At 52.8% G+C, this 15,753-nt stretch overlaps 1 protein-coding gene across 1 annotated transcript in view; it reads left to right on the top strand.

Annotated features, from left to right (window-relative positions):
* LOC146808666 (anionic trypsin-2-like) overlaps positions 1-15,753 on the top strand; it is a 70,821-nt gene that overhangs the window by 22,279 nt on the left and 32,789 nt on the right. Inside the window, exon 3 of the mRNA XM_085615461.1 lies at positions 13,172-13,431. Within this exon, the coding sequence (XP_085471587.1) occupies positions 13,172-13,431 (260 nt within the window). The remainder of the gene's footprint in view (positions 1-13,171; positions 13,432-15,753) is intronic.

A 15,753-nucleotide genomic window follows, 5' to 3' on the forward strand; every position in this document is an offset into this window, starting at 1 on the left:
CCCTGTGCCATGATGGTCCCTCTTCCCTTTCTCCAACAGCCCCTGCGCCATGATTGTCCCTCTTCTCTTTCTCTTACAGCCCCTGTGCCATGATGGTCCCTCTTCCCTTTCTCCAACAGCCCCTGTGCCATGATGGTCCGTCTTCTCTTTCTCCTACAGCCCCTGTGCCATGATGGTCCCTCTTCTCTTTCTCCTACAGCCCCTGTGCTATGATGGTCCCTCTTCTCCTTATCCTACAGCCCCTGAGCCATGATGGTCCCTCTTCTCTTTCTCCTACAGCTCCTGTGCCATGATGGTCCCTCTTCTCCTTATCCTACAGCCCCTGTGCCATGATGGTCCCTCTTCTCTTTATCCTACAGCCACTGTTCCATGATGGTCCCTCTTCTTCTTATCCTACAGCCCCTGTGCCATGATTGTCCTTCTTCTCTTATTCCTACAGCCCCTGTGTCATGATGGCCCCTCTTCTCCTTATCCTAGAGCCCCTGTGCCATGATGGTCCCTCTTCTCTTGCTCCTACAGCCCCTGTGCCATGATGGTCCGTCTTCTCTTTCTCCTACAGCCCCTGTGCCATGATGGTCCCTCGTCTCTTTCTCCTACAGCCCCTGTGCTTTGATGGTCCCTCTTCTCTTTCTCCTACAGCCCCTGTGCCATGATGGTCCCTCTTCTCTTTCTCCTACAGCCCCTGTGCTTTGATGGTCCCTCTTCTCCTTATCCTACAGCCCCTGTGCCATGATGGTCCCTCTTCTCCTTATTCTACAGCCCCTGTGCCATGATTGTCCTTCATCTCTTTCTCCTACAGCCCCTTTGTCATGATGGTCCGTCTTATCTTTCTCCTACAGCCAATGTTCCATGATGGTCCCTCTTCTCTTTCTCTTACAGCCCCTGTTGCATGGTGGTCCCTCTTCTCTTTATCCTACAGCGCCTGTGCCATGATGGTCCCTCTTCTCTTTCTCCTACAGCCCCTGTTCCATGATGGTCCGTCCTCTCTTTCTCCTACAGCCCCTGTTCCATGATGGTCCCTCTTCTCCTTATCCTTCAGCCCCTGTGCCATGATGGTCCCTCTTCTCTTGCTCCTACAGCCCCTGTGCCATGATGGTCCCTCTTCTCCTTATCCTTCAGCCCCTGTGCTTTGATGGTCCCTCTTCTCCTTATCCTACAGCCCCTGTGCCATGATGGTCCCTCTTCTCTTTCTCTACAGCCCCTGTGCCATGATGGTTCCTCTTCTCTTGCATTGTCCTTCTTCTCTTTCTCCTACACTCCCTGTGCAATGATGGTCCCTTTTCTCTTTCTCCTACAGCCCCTGTGCCATGATGGTCCCTCTTCTCATTCTCCTACAGCCCCTGTGCCTTGATGGTCCCTCTTCTCTTTCTCCTACAGCCTCTGTGCCTTGATGGTCCCTCTTCTCTTTCTCCTACAGCCCCTGTGCCTTAATGGTCCCATTTCTCCTTATCCTACAGCCTCTGTGCCATGATGGTCCCTCTTCTCTTTCTCCTACAGCCCCTGTGCCTTGATGTTGAGGATGTATTGAACTTGGGGATATGTTGGACTTCTAGCGAAGTCCTTTGTTTGTGTTGGTGCTTATCACTCGGTCACCGCTTCGAATGTTCGGAGCCATATATAAATGACATCAGCGCGGCACCGCGACACAGGCTCTTTTCGCCGTGTCTGGTGCATGCACTGTCCTGCTGGTCCCGTGGGCCCTGATGTATGGATCAGAATAAAATCCATTCAAATTCATCAATGTGCCGGTGATACTTTTTACAACAATGGCGACGAGGAACGGGATGCGGTAAACGGGGCTCATGGGCGAGTGATCCTGAAGATAATGAATTCGTGAAGGAAGAACAGTCTCACAGATAGCAGGCACGGACAGCGAGAAGAAATAGACATTAAAGCTGTAGGCATCGATCGACGGCAAATCGTAAGTGCGCACTGTGAGGGAATGGAAAAGAGTGGCTGTCTGTGAGGAAATTGACGGTACAAGCGTGTCGAAGGTCGGTGTGACGTAGGGCCTAGTTCTAGATTCTGATTGGAGCAGCGCCGGGCATGTCACACCAACGCTGTGAGCGGCCGCCATTTTGTGCAAAAGAAGTCTGTGAGGAAATAACGCGCGTGTGCCGAGCAATGTAATGATGGCAGCACGATGAGAGAGAAAAAAAAGAGTAGCGACTACACGCCGAATAAACAAGCGACTGTCATTTCCCTCTGCATGGTGCCCCGCTGGAGAAAGACAAATCAATACAGAGCACAGTAAATGGGGCAGATTGAGAAATAAATTAAGGAGAGTGACAGACACGTATATGAGGAGAACAGCAATTGTAAAAGGAGAAAATAAATAAAGAAGTGTATTGCTTGTCAAGCAGTCAGCAGTAAAGGATAAGTGCGGTTGATGTGAAAATAAGCGTGGTGACTGTAGGAAATGGGACCCCCGGCCGGCCAGGGCTTGCGCCACAGCCAGTCAGAGACCACCACTCCTATGAAAGGTCGACCCCTGCTCGCCCTCTAGGCAACGCGGCGCGGGCAGCCAGGCCTATCTCGGAGGACATGTGAAGCATTTGCGCACGCACCCACCAACAACAACCTCCCGGGCCTCCCACAAAGGAACTCCACACCAAGTATATATATATGAAAAATAGATTCTGTATTAAGCAGGACACATAGGAACACACATCGTACAAGGTGCCAGGGGCACGGGTAGGGGCTTCGGGGAAGAAGGTACAGCACAGGGCCAAGGGACCACGGCCAGGAATCACATAGGGGACCTCTGGTATTCAAGGGGGGAAAATAGGACAAGGTACACAACAACAGGAGCACCCGTAGAGGTGCAACACAGAATACGGGTAGGGATCACATTAGACCGGGTCCATGGCAATCCACAGGCCAGCGGGCCTTTCTGGGGCAAGGTGCCCAAGTGTCTCGATGTTCATGGCAGGGAGCCCGGGGCAAAGCTAAACGTAGCAGTGGCCCACTAAGTGCTGGGCCACTGAGAGACCCCGTGGGAGCCTTACCGGCCCTGGGGAAAAGGGTGCCAACGGGTGGGGCCACTCGGGATCTGGGGGCAATGATACGGTGGAGCCTCTTGGGCTCTGGGGGCACGCGGAGTCCCTCTCGGGGGACTGGGCTTTCGTGGGAGGCCTCCTGGGCCTCGGGCACAACCGGAGATTCACTCGAGGGGGGGCGGACACCGACAACGTGTCCCGACGCCCCTCCTCCCTGGGGCTCGCAGCAGCACTCACCGGTTTTGGTGCGCCGGTCTCCTTCGCTGCGCCAGCCTTCCCCTTGTGCTCCGGGGCTCTCTCTCTCTCGGGAGCCCCGGGGAAGGTCAGCAGCTTCACGGGGGTATCGCAGGGGCGCGGAGTGAGCTCCCGCCGCTCCTGCTACGTCGTTTTCCTTCGGCCGGCCTCTCCTCCTTCTCCCGGGCCGGCAGCCAATCACGGCGTGGCCTGGGGGATGACGCCAGTGGGGAATCCCGGGCCGGCAGCCAATACCAGCGCGGCCCGGGGATGACGTCACTAGGGTCCCGGGCGGCGGCGGTGAACTCGGGGAGAAATCGACGAGGAGTGGGCTCCCTCGTAAGGCACACGGGCAGGGAATAAAGCGAGGTAGGCACTCGCTGGGGGTATCGAACACTGGGAGCACGGGGTAGACGCCGGGTGGGCACCGGCTCGTTGAATGTAGCACTACCAGCGCTGGTGCAGGAGTGAAGGACCCCAAAGCGGCAGGGGCAGGGAGCAGCGCTTCCAGGTGCTGGGCAGAAGGGACAGCGCTCCCCCAGCGCTAGATGCAGGCTACCAAAGTCCGTCGGTAGTCCAGGACCTCAGGGGGGCCCAACAGCGCCAAAGAGGGGAAGGGGCCATCCTTAGTCCAGGAGTAGGGCAGGGCCCAGGGAGGCACGCCACCCCTGAGCCCCAGCAGCAGCAGCTCCGGGTAGATTCAAGTTGGAGAACAAGAAGAACCCGTCCAGGGTGTCCCAGCACCCCTTTTTATACACACATTCTTGGTCTGAAGGGGCAGGCAGGGGGAGAACCAGCTGGAACTGGTTATGGGGGATTCTTTACACTGGCCAGGCTAGGAACATCAGCCGCACCCCAGGGGGTGGAGCCAGCAGTGTCTGGGGAAAACCCAGCCTCATTCATGACACTCAAACCAGACGGTCAATCCACAAGCAGACCCAGGCTCACTCCTCCCCTCACATCAGTATGCTAAACACTCCATTCACCACCGGGCAGACCCTCCCAGATCCTGGGAGCCAGGCTCACCAGCCAGCCCCGGCCAATCATACGCCAGGCACATATTCCACAAATATGCCAACTTCCAAAAGAGGGACTTCTGCACTAGACACCCTCATACCTCATATACCGTTGCGCAGCATTCAACCTCCCGAGTTCATCCATACCAGACTTGACCCTGCACACCCTACGCACCGGGAACTACTGAGGACTCATCCATTCCCCATGTATTCCTATGGAAGGGGAGGTCGCTCTCTCCTCACACTCACTCAGAGGGGGAATCACCATCCCCAGGTTACATATAGCATAAAAACTTCAGGGGCGGACCTGCCAGATGGGCCAGGTCCAACACACGTCCCTCCCAGCCCAAAGGCAGGGTAGACCCATCACTACCGTGATGGACTTCCCTGCTTGCAGGGCGATAGAACATGGACGTGGCCCGCGCTACCGAGCCACCCTCCAGTTCAACGCCTACCTGGACCGATAGACACACACAGGCTAAAAATGTGAAAAAAATGAAAAACAATAAAGACATAGGCCCAACCAGGCTATCCTACTGGTACGCCTTAGTTGTCTGTGACTAGGACCAGGCCCTGGGCTCCCCAGATACCACTGGTCCCTGCTAATCCGGAGTGGGGGGTGGTAACCCCGGGCCCACAATAGCCCTTCTCCACTCCCTTTCTCAGGGTAGCCACGCCTACTACTGTTCCTTCCACCTAGGGTCCGCACCCTCAGGCTTGCCAGAGGTCACGGGCAAGAATGCCCCACCCTACCTCTACTTCTGAGGTTCCGCGTCCTCCCAGGGGGAACACCCTCAGAACACACCTTCCTATCAGTTTTGGAACTTCCTCCCTCCACTGGTCTTCCACCTGGGAACTAAGCGTTCAGCTCTCCCCAGGGCAAGCCGCAGCAGCGCCAGCGGTCTCCCTTGTCCAGGATACAACTTAACATAAATTCAATAAAACGAGCCGCGGCAGCACTAGCCGGTCTCAAGGTTCAGCTCTCCCCAAGGCAAGCCGCGGCCGAGCCAGCAGGTCTTCCTTGTCCGGGATACAACTACCATAACTTTCACAAAACGAGCCGCGGCAGCGCCAGCAGGTCTCAAGGTTCAGCTCTCCCCAAGGCAAGCCGCGGCCGAGCCAGCAGGGCTTCCTTGTCCGGGATACAACTACCATAACTTTCACAAAACGAGCCGCGGCAGCGCCAGCAGGTCTCAATGTTCAGCTCTCCCCAAGGCAAGCCGCGGCCGAGCCAGCAGGTCTTCCTTGTCCAGGATACAACTTAACGTAAATTCAGCCAGGGCGACACCTGACGCCTAAACCATATTCAGCGGGGTACGGGGGGGACACCTGACGCATCAGACACATTCAGCGGTGCACGGAACACATGATGCCTCCAACACATTCAGCGGGGTAAGGAAGGACCCTGACGCATCAGACACATTCAGCGGTGCACGGAACACATGATGCCTCCAACACATTCAGCGCGGTAACGTAAATTCAGCCAGGGCGACACCTGACGCCTAAACCATATTCAGCGGGGTACGGGGGGGACACCTGACGCATCAGACACATTCAGCGGTGCACGGAACACATGATGCCTCCAACACATTCAGCGGGGTAAGGAAGGACACCTGACGCATCAGACACATTCAGCGGTGCACGGAGCACATGATGCCTCCAACACATTCAGCGGGGTAACGTCAATTCAGCCAGGGCGACACCTGACGCCTAAACCATATTCAGCGGGGTACGGGGGGGACACCTGACTCGAACACATCTTTCACAGAGCGGACATTTACGTAACCCCTTAAAACAATAATCTCCTTTCTTTGCGACCATGTACAATACAGAGTTTTGCAGGGAGGCCAGTTATCGTTGGGGTACTGCGCAAACACAAGTCCGGATCCCACTTCTGACACCAGTGTAGGAAATGGGACCCCCGGCTGGCCAGGGCTTGCGCCACAGCCAGTCAGAGACCACCACTCCTATGAAAGGTCGACCCCTGCTCGCCCTCTAGGCAACGCGGCGCGGGCAGCCAGGCCTATCTCGGAGGACATGTGAAGCATTTGCGCACGCACCCACCAACAACAACCTCCCGGGCCTCCCACAAAGGAACTCCACACCAAGTATATATATGAAAAATAGATTCTGTATTAAGCAGGACACATAGGAACACACATCGTACAAGGTGCCAGGGGCACGGGTAGGGGCTTCGGGGAAGAAGGTACAGCACAGGGCCAAGGGACCACGGCCAGGAATCACATAGGGGACCTCTGGTATTCAAGGGGGGAAAATAGGACAAGGTACACAACAACAGGAGCACCCGTAGAGGTGCAACACAGAATACGGGTAGGGATCACATTAGACCGGGTCCATGGCAATCCACAGGCCAGCGGGCCTTTCTGGGGCAAGGTGCCCAAGTGTCTCGATGTTCATGGCAGGGAGCCCGGGGCAAAGCTAAACGTAGCAGTGGCCCACTAAGTGCTGGGCCACTGAGGGACCCCGTGGGAGCCTTACCGGCCCTGGGGAAAAGGGTGCCAACGGGTGGGGCCACTCGGGCTCTGGGGGCAATGATACGGTGGAGCCTCTTGGGCTCTCGGGGCACGCGGAGTCCCTCTCAGGGGACTGGGCTTCGTGGGAGGCCTCCTGGGCCTCGGGCACAACCGGAGATTCACTCGAGGGGGGGCGGACACCGACAACGTGTCCCGACGCCCCTCCTCCCTGGGGCTCGCAGCAGCACTCACCGGTTTTGGTGCGCCGGTCTCCTTCGCTGCGCCAGCCTTCCCCTTGTGCTCCGGGGCTCTCTCTCTCTCGGGAGCCCCGGGGAAGGTCAGCAGCTTCACGGGGGTATCGCAGGGGCGCGGAGTGAGCTCCCGCCGCTCCTGCTACGTCGTTTTCCTTCGGCCGGCCTCTCCTCCTTCTCCCGGGCCGGCAGCCAATCACGGCGCGGCCTGGGGGATGACGCCAGTGGGGAATCCCGGGCCGGCAGCCAATACCAGCGCGGCCCGGGGATGACGTCACTAGGGTCCCGGGCGGCGGCGGTGAACTCGGGGAGAAATCGACGAGGAGTGGGCTCCCTCGTAAGGCACACGGGCAGGGAATAAAGCGAGGTAGGCACTCGCTGGGGGTATCGAACACTGGGAGCACGGGGTAGACGCCGGGTGGGCACCGGCTCGTTGAATGTAGCACTACCAGCGCTGGTGCAGGAGTGAAGGACCCCAAAGCGGCAGGAGCAGGGAGCAGCGCTTCCAGGTGCTGGGCAGAAGGGACAGCGCTCCCCCAGCGCTAGATGCAGGCTACCAAAGTCCGTCGGTAGTCCAGGACCTCAGGGGGGCCCAACAGCGCCAAAGAGGGGAAGGGGCCATCCTTAGTCCAGGAGTAGGGCAGGGCCCAGGGAGGCACGCCACCCCTGAGCCCCAGCAGCAGCAGCTCCGGGTAGATTCAAGTTGGAGAACAAGAAGAACCCGTCCAGGGTGTCCCAGCACCCCTTTTTATACACACATTCTTGGTCTGAAGGGGCAGGCAGGGGGAGAACCAGCTGGAACTGGTTATGGGGGATTCTTTACACTGGCCAGGCTAGGAACATCAGCCGCACCCCAGGGGGTGGAGCCAGCAGTGTCTGGGGAAAACCCAGCCTCATTCATGACACTCAAACCAGACGGTCAATCCACAAGCAGACCCAGGCTCACTCCTCCCCTCACATCAGTATGCTAAACACTCCATTCACCACCGGGCAGACCCTCCCAGATCCTGGGAGCCAGGCTCACCAGCCAGCCCCGGCCAATCATACGCCAGGCACATATTCCACAAATATGCCAACTTCCAAAAGAGGGACTTCTGCACTAGACACACTCATACCTCATATACCGTTGCGCAGCATTCAACCTCCCGAGTTCATCCATACCAGACTTGACCCTGCACACCCTACGCACCGGGAACTACTGAGGACTCATCCATTCCCCATGTATTCCTATGGAAGGGGAGGTCGCTCTCTCCTCACACTCACTCAGAGGGGGAATCACCATCCCCAGGTTACATATAGCATAAAAACTTCAGGGGCGGACCTGCCAGATGGGCCAGGTCCAACAGTGACTGACACCTAAAGGGAAAAATAAAAAGAAAACATAAACATAACAAGAGAAAAAATATAAATATGGCGCAAAGTAACAATATATGTGTACCCCCATTATTTTTGGAAGAACCAGGGAAGCCAATAATGAAGTGGAAGAGCTGGCTGAGAGCGTTTGAAAATTACATAGTGTCAATAGATGGAAAAAAATATGACGCTGAGAGGAAAAAGGCGCTTTTATTTGGACTCTTAGGCAAAACGGGACAAGAAATTTTTGGTAGCCTGCCGGAGTATGAAAGCCCGCCAGGGGTGTTCATACCATTAAGTGAATACCAGGAAGCGATAAAAAGACTTGAGAAACAATTTTCGGAACAGAGTAACATAATGGTGGGGAGGCACAAATTTGCGCTGAGGAAGCAGGAAGAGGGAGAGACTGTTGAGGAGTATATAGCGTGCTTGAGAGTCCTGGCGAAAGATTGTGAATATGAAGACATGGTCGATGTCTATATAAGAGATCAGGTGGTATTTTATTGTTATTCAAAAAAAGTACAAGAGAGGTTGTTAGCGTGCAGGAATCCGACGCTAGAGGAAGTGACGGATATTGCCAAGGGTATAGAAAGGTCGCTGGTATCAACTAAAGAGTTAGCAACTACCAGCAGTAACTCTAATGTACTTCATTTGCAGGACAAAAGGAAAGTAGAGCCAAGAGGTATCGAAAAGAATTGGGGCAGTAAAAAAGTAGGAGTGAAAAATTGGAATTGCTTCAGATGTGGGTCACAAGACCATTTAGCAGACTGTAGGACATGTCCAGTGCTAGGTAAGAAGTGTGTAAAATGTAAAAAAATGGGTCACTACTCAGCACTGTGTAAAAATAAAGGCCAGTGGAAGGAATGAGGATAAGTGCTTTAAGTGAGGCAGAACAGGAAATGTGTGCGAACATTGTACTGTCGATAGATAGCTTTGATGGAAGGATTAAGGGCCCGATAGGGAACGCACTTATTGGTGAGGTAGAGTTGGCATTCACAGCGGATTCAGGGTCACCCATAACATTGATTTCAGACAAAGTGTTCGAAGAAAAGTGGAGAAATGTAAAATTAGAAGTAACTGATGTTAACCCGAAGGCATTCGGGGAACAGGACATTGATATGGTGGGTTATTTCGAGGATAAGCTCACGTTCAAAAGCAGAAGTATCAGAACAAAGGTATATGTAGCAAAGCGTGGTAGGAACTTGGTGGGATGGAGGGACCTAGCCAAGCTAGGCGTAATCCTAGTACCAGGTGCAGATGAACCAATAATGTTAAGAGAAGACATGTTGCATGTAGTAAATGAAGTGCATGTAGAGGATGATGAAAAAAGTTTAAACTGTATAATGAAAGAGTTTAGCGATATTTTCAAAGGTGGAATTGGGTGTGTGAAAGGGTTTGTACATGAGATAAAGATGAAAGAAGGGGCAATACCTGTAAAACATAAAGTACGAACAGTACCACTCTCAGTGAGAAACGAATTGAAAGAAATGCTAAATAAACTTGTAAAAGAAGGTGTAATTGAGGAGGCTGACGCCTCAGAATGGGTTTCTGCAATTGTAGTTTCGAAGAAAAAAAAATACTGGAGACATACGTCTGTGTGTAGACCATAGGTCTTTAAACAAAAATATCCTAGTGAACTGCCATCCTCTCCCAAAAATACAAGAGATACTCACGTCCACTGCGGGGTCAAAGTATTTCACGCTGATAGACTTGAAATCGGCGTACCACCAGGTATGCTTAACGGAGGAGTCCAAAAAATTGAGAACGTTCATCACTCCTTTTGGGGCCTATAGGTATGTACGACTACCATTTGGTCTGGCCTCATCATCTGGAGTTTTTCAAAAGCTAATGGATTTACTGTTTGGTAACTTAACCGGGGTAGAAGCATTCCAGGACGATATACTGATACATACGAAGGAGAGGAAAGAACATCTACACTTACTAAGCACAGTAATGGGAATATTAAGAGACAAAGGTATGACAGTTTCTAAAGAGAAGTGTAGATTCATGGAGGAAACAATTGAGTACCTGGGGCACACCCTGACCTCATCCGGAGTAACACCAAAGGATGACTTGGTAGAGGCAATCAGGGAAGCACCAGAACCAGGAAATAAAGACGCCTTAAAATCTTTTTTGGGCCTCAGCGAATACTATGCGAAGTTCATAGAAGGATATGCAAGTATGGCAGAACCGTTGAGGCAGTTGTTGAGAAAAAATGTGAGATATCAGTGGTCAAGTGAGCAAAGGAGTGCTTTTGAAAAAATAAAACATGACATAGCCAACGCGCCGGCCTTGAAACCATACAATCCCAATTTGAGGAATATCATCACAGTTGATGCAAGTGCTATAGGAATAGGGGCTGTATTCTGTCAGATGGAAGGCAACACTGAGAATACGGTCGCCTTTATATCAAGAACTTTGAACGAGGCAGAAAAGAATTACAGCACAATAGAACGTGAGACACTCGCCTGTGTGTGGGCTGTACAGAAATTGAAAACTTATTTATGGGGCAAAGCTTTTGAGATCGTGACGGATCACAAACCGTTAACTTACATGTTAGATGGTACAGGACGAGGGAATGGCAATGCAAGTGCAAGACTAATAAGATTATTGTCCCGGATGCAGGACAACTTCAGCATCAGACACATAAAAGGTGGAAAGAACTCCAGGGCTGACTGCTTGTCGAGGTTGCCAATGAACATGAAGGATGAAAGTTCACTTGAGGATAAGGGGTGTGTGGTAGCGCTGGTTGATGCGACAGCGATGTGTGATGGAACGATTACAGGAGACGAGTGGTTAGAAAGTGTAAAAGAAGACAACCTAATGAGGAAGGTTATGGAGCATTTGATGTCGACATGGCCTCCTGTAAGAAACCTAGCAAATGAACTGAGAAGCTACCAGCAAGTAAGTGCTGAACTTTCAATCGAAAATGGGTTCTTGAAGAGATGCGACCTGTTTGTGCCGCCCACAAGGTTAAGACAAAGATTGATCAAAATAGCACACAAGGGGCACCCGGGTAGCACTGCGACAAGAAACATATTAAGACAGTATTATTGGTGGCCAAGTATGTCAAGCGACGTGAATGGGTACGAAGAGAAATGTGAACAATGCTTAAAGGCAGACAAACACTGGAAAGTGCGCAAAGGGGAACTACAGATGGTTGACATTCCCAGAGGTCCATGGGCAAAAATAGCTATCAACTTTGCAGGTCCTTTCAACTTACTGCAAGACGACTGCCGTTATATAATAGTACTTTCAGACTATTACTCGAAATGGGTGCACTACAAATTTACACGTTGCATAACCACGGAGTGTGTCATAGAGTTCCTGAAGAAAATATTTTCCATGGAAGGACAGCCCAAAATCATCGTGTCAGATAATGGCGCTCAGTTGGTATCGCAACAAATGGTAGATTTCCTTAACCGTTTAGGAATCGTACAAGAGAAAACACCACTCTACAGCCCAAAAAGTAATGGACAAGTGGAGAGGATGAATAGCTTCATTAAGGAAGGCAACCAACTGGCGATTGCTTCAAAACTGAATGTGAAGAATTACATTCGTGCAAAAATAGATACGTACAACATTACTCCAAATGAAACCACCCGATATACACCGTTCTTTCTGATGAGAGGAAGAGAGTGTACGTGTAAGATCACGCCAAAGTACGACAAGTGGTTTGAAGGAACAGAGAGAGTGGAGGAAATAAACGACACAGTGACAAATGTCAGACAGAAAATAGTCTCTAAGCAAGAAAAGTCTAAGGCATATACTCATGTAACGAAAAAAGCTAAGGAAAAAGAAATTGTAAAAGGTGACTGGGTGATTGTAAAAATCCCTATAAGGTGGTAAAAGGAGAGTCAGTCTTCAGTGATCCAATTCTTGTGCAACAGGCATCCAAAGGAGCTGTTTGTTTAGAACGTGCAGGATGGCGAAGCAAGGATGATGTAGTAAAACTAAAAAAAGGACAAGAAAAAATCATCATGGAAGGAAGACACCACCAAGATGCTGAGGACAGCGTTTTGGTTTGGGAAGAGTGCGCCTCTGCTAGGCACAGCATGAGTGAATCAGAGAAAGGGTGGAATGGAAGGTACGAGGAACCTAGAACCAGTGGCGTGACAGGGGAAGACAAACCCGGCAAGGACTCTGCTCACGGCAATGTGCAAACTAGAACGAGCACAGAACTAGAAAAGGTCACAAACCAAGGAGGCATGGGCAAGGGTGTGTACAGTGAGTCCAAAGAACGAGCAGAAGGTCCAGGAACTATGTGCCAAGAGAGGTCAAAAAGGGAAATCAAACCACCCAAGAGATACGAGGACTATGAGATGTACTAATGTTTTGTTGTTGTTGGGAAAGGGAGATGTTGAGGATGTAATGAACTTGGGGATATGTTGGACTTCTAGCGAAGTCCTTTGTTTGTGTTGGTGCTTATCACACGGTCACCGCTTCGAATGTTCGGAGTCATATATAAATGACGTCAGCGCGGCACCGCGACACAGGCTCTTTTCGCCGTAGCTGGTACACGCACTGTCCTGCTGGTCCCGTGGGCACTGATGTATGGATCAGAATAAAATCCATTCAAATTCATCAATGTGCCGGTGATACTTTTTACAACACTTGATGGTCCCTCTTCTCTTTCTCCTACAGCCCCTGTGCCTTGATGGTCCCTCTTCTCTTTCTCCTACAGCCCCTGTGCCTTGATGGTCCCTCTTCTCCTTATCCTACAGCCCCTGTGCCATGATGGTCCCTCTTCTCTTTCTCCTACAGCCCCTGTACCATGATGGTCCGTCTTCTCTTTCTCCTACAGCCCCTGTACCATGATGGTCCCTCTTCTCTTTCTCCTACAGCCCCTATGCCATGATGATCATCCTTGGAGACCACAACCTGAACATCTTCGAAGGCAGAGAGAAGATGATGAAGATCGACCGCATCGTGTGGCACCCCAGCTATGACTACCAGACCCTGGACCACGACATCATGCTGATCAAGCTCTTCCACCCGGTGCCCCTGGATGAGACGGTGCAGCCTGTGCCCCTGCCCGCCGGGTGCCCGGCGGTGGGCGACATGTGCGTGGTCTCTGGATGGGGCAACACCCGCAGCGACACCGGTCAGTGGCATCTGCCTTCTTTGTGCATGCAGCCTGCTCCTTGGTGCCCTTGCCCCACCAGCTTAGTCTGAGGATTGACCCCTTCACTGCCTCAGTTGGAGGTTCAGGGCAACATGGCAGCTTGGCACTGGTTCACAAGCTGGCATGTCTTCTTATCACCCTCCATGTTCATTGGCCAGCATTCTGGGGGCCTGGATGCTGGTCAGAGGCAGGGAGAGTCTTCACGGATCCTTTCTGTTCACCAGTTGATGCTCTGGCAAGGGTGCTGTGTGCCCGTCCTCCAGCTCCGGGTACATTGGCACACTATTGCATTGGGGGAAAGTGCCCAGTCTGAGATAAGGATGCCCAGCAGCAATGGTATCGTAGGAACAGTGGCACCCAGATACTTTGATGGCAAGCCACAGGAAAACCCATGTGCAGCTGGTTGGTGGCATAGAGGGCATTGATGCTTGGTGTGCATCCTTGGTGGCATAGATTTCCCAGGGGTCGGCATACAGCATTGGTGGCTTAGATGGCGCTGATGATTGGTGTCGGTCCTTGGTGGCATAGAGAGTCCAGGGGGCTGGCACACAGCATTGGTGGCATAGATTACCCAGGGGGTCAGCACATGGCATTGGTGGCATAGATGGTGCTGACGCTTGGTGTCGGTCCAGTGTGGCATAGATTGCCCAGGGGGTCGGCACATGGCATTGGTGGCATAGATAGTGCTGACGCTTGGTGTCGGTCCGGTGTGGCATTGATTTCCCAGGGGGTCGGCACATGGCATTTGTGGCATAGATGGTGCTGACGCTTGGTGTCGGTCCAGTGTGGCATAGATCTCCCAGGGGGTCGGCACATGGCATTAGTGGCATAGATGCCACTGACGGGTGGTGTGGATCCTTGGTGGCATAGATGCCGCTGACAGGTGGTGTGGATCCTTGGTGGCATAGATTTCCCAGGGGGTTGGCATACGGCATTGGCGGCATAGATGGCGCTGACGCTTGGTGTAAGTCCTTGTTGGCATAGATTACCCAGGGGGTCGGCACATGGCGTTAGTGGCATAGATGGCGCTGATGCTTGGTGTCGGTCCAGTGTGGCATAGATTTCCCAGGGGGTTGGCACATGGCATTGGTGGCATAGATGGCGCTGACGCTGGATGTAGGTCCTTGTTGGCATAGATTTGTTAGGACGGCCCCATGAGGCTCCTCGAGGCACTTCAGATTTAAAGATGGCCGCCACCCTGGGGGACACGTGCCTCGTGCCAGCATCAGGGCGCAGAGATAGGACCTCACTTCCTGCTCTCTGAAGAGAAGCCCCAGGGTGGAGCTCCAGAGAGGAACCAGCCCGGGGGAGGGGGGGGGGCAGAGAGGACAGACTGCCCAGGGAGGGGCCCCAGAGAGGAAACAGCCCAGGGAGGGGCCCCAGCGAGGAAACAGACCACAGTGGGGCCCCAGAGAGGACAGATATCCCAGGGTGGGGTCCCAGAGAGGAAACACGATACTGGGTGGGGCCCCAGAGAGGACAGACAGCCCAGGGTGGGGTCCCAGAGAGGACAGGCAGCACGGGGTGGGGACCCAGAGAAGACGGCCCAGGTTGGGGCCCCAGAGAGGAAAGATTGCCCAGAATGTTACCAACAGAGGACGCACAGCCCGGCTTGGGGCTCCAGAGGGGAATGTGGGGTCCAGCATGGGGCCCCAGTGAGGACAGACCGGCCAGCATGGGACCCATAGAGGAAAGACGGCCCTGCATGGGGCCCAGAGAGGACAGACAGACCACAGCGGGCCCCAGAGAGGACAGACAGGCGGGGGGGGGGGGGGGGGGGGGCAAGTGTAAAAGAAGGTCAGGGTGGGGCCCCAGAGATGAAAGACGGCCCCAAAACCATGTAGACACCGCCCCAAACTCTAAGGGGGCTGGCAGCAGAGGGGACTCGGGAGACAGGACATTGTTCGCCTCTGAATGACTCCCTTGCAGTAGTTAGGCCTGGATTTCTGTTGTTGTATGTATGTTGTATGTATGTTGTATATATGTTTACAGACATGTTTCTAGATCCCCGTGTGGTCCGCTGCTGAGCGTTGTGTAACTAGGGTCGCCTCTTTTTCTATTTGTTGTTGTTTAAGAGTCTGCAAAGGCCCCGACATTAAACCAAACAGAACATGGTTATGTATTCATTTGTGACATGACTTTTTGGCCTCTGTTCACTTTAGTTATTAGTCAGGAGGGGTCCTTAACACAGCTCGAGGACACATTTAAAATGGCTTTCTGTTTATATTTGCTGGTCAAAGAATTTACAGATAAGGGTTAAAAATTCCGGCTTTGGGGGAAGTTCCTTATTTTTGCACCAGC

Source organism: Triturus cristatus, chromosome 7 (genome assembly GCF_964204655.1).
Source record: "Triturus cristatus chromosome 7, aTriCri1.1, whole genome shotgun sequence".
NCBI classification, from domain to species: Eukaryota; Metazoa; Chordata; class Amphibia; order Caudata; family Salamandridae; genus Triturus; species Triturus cristatus.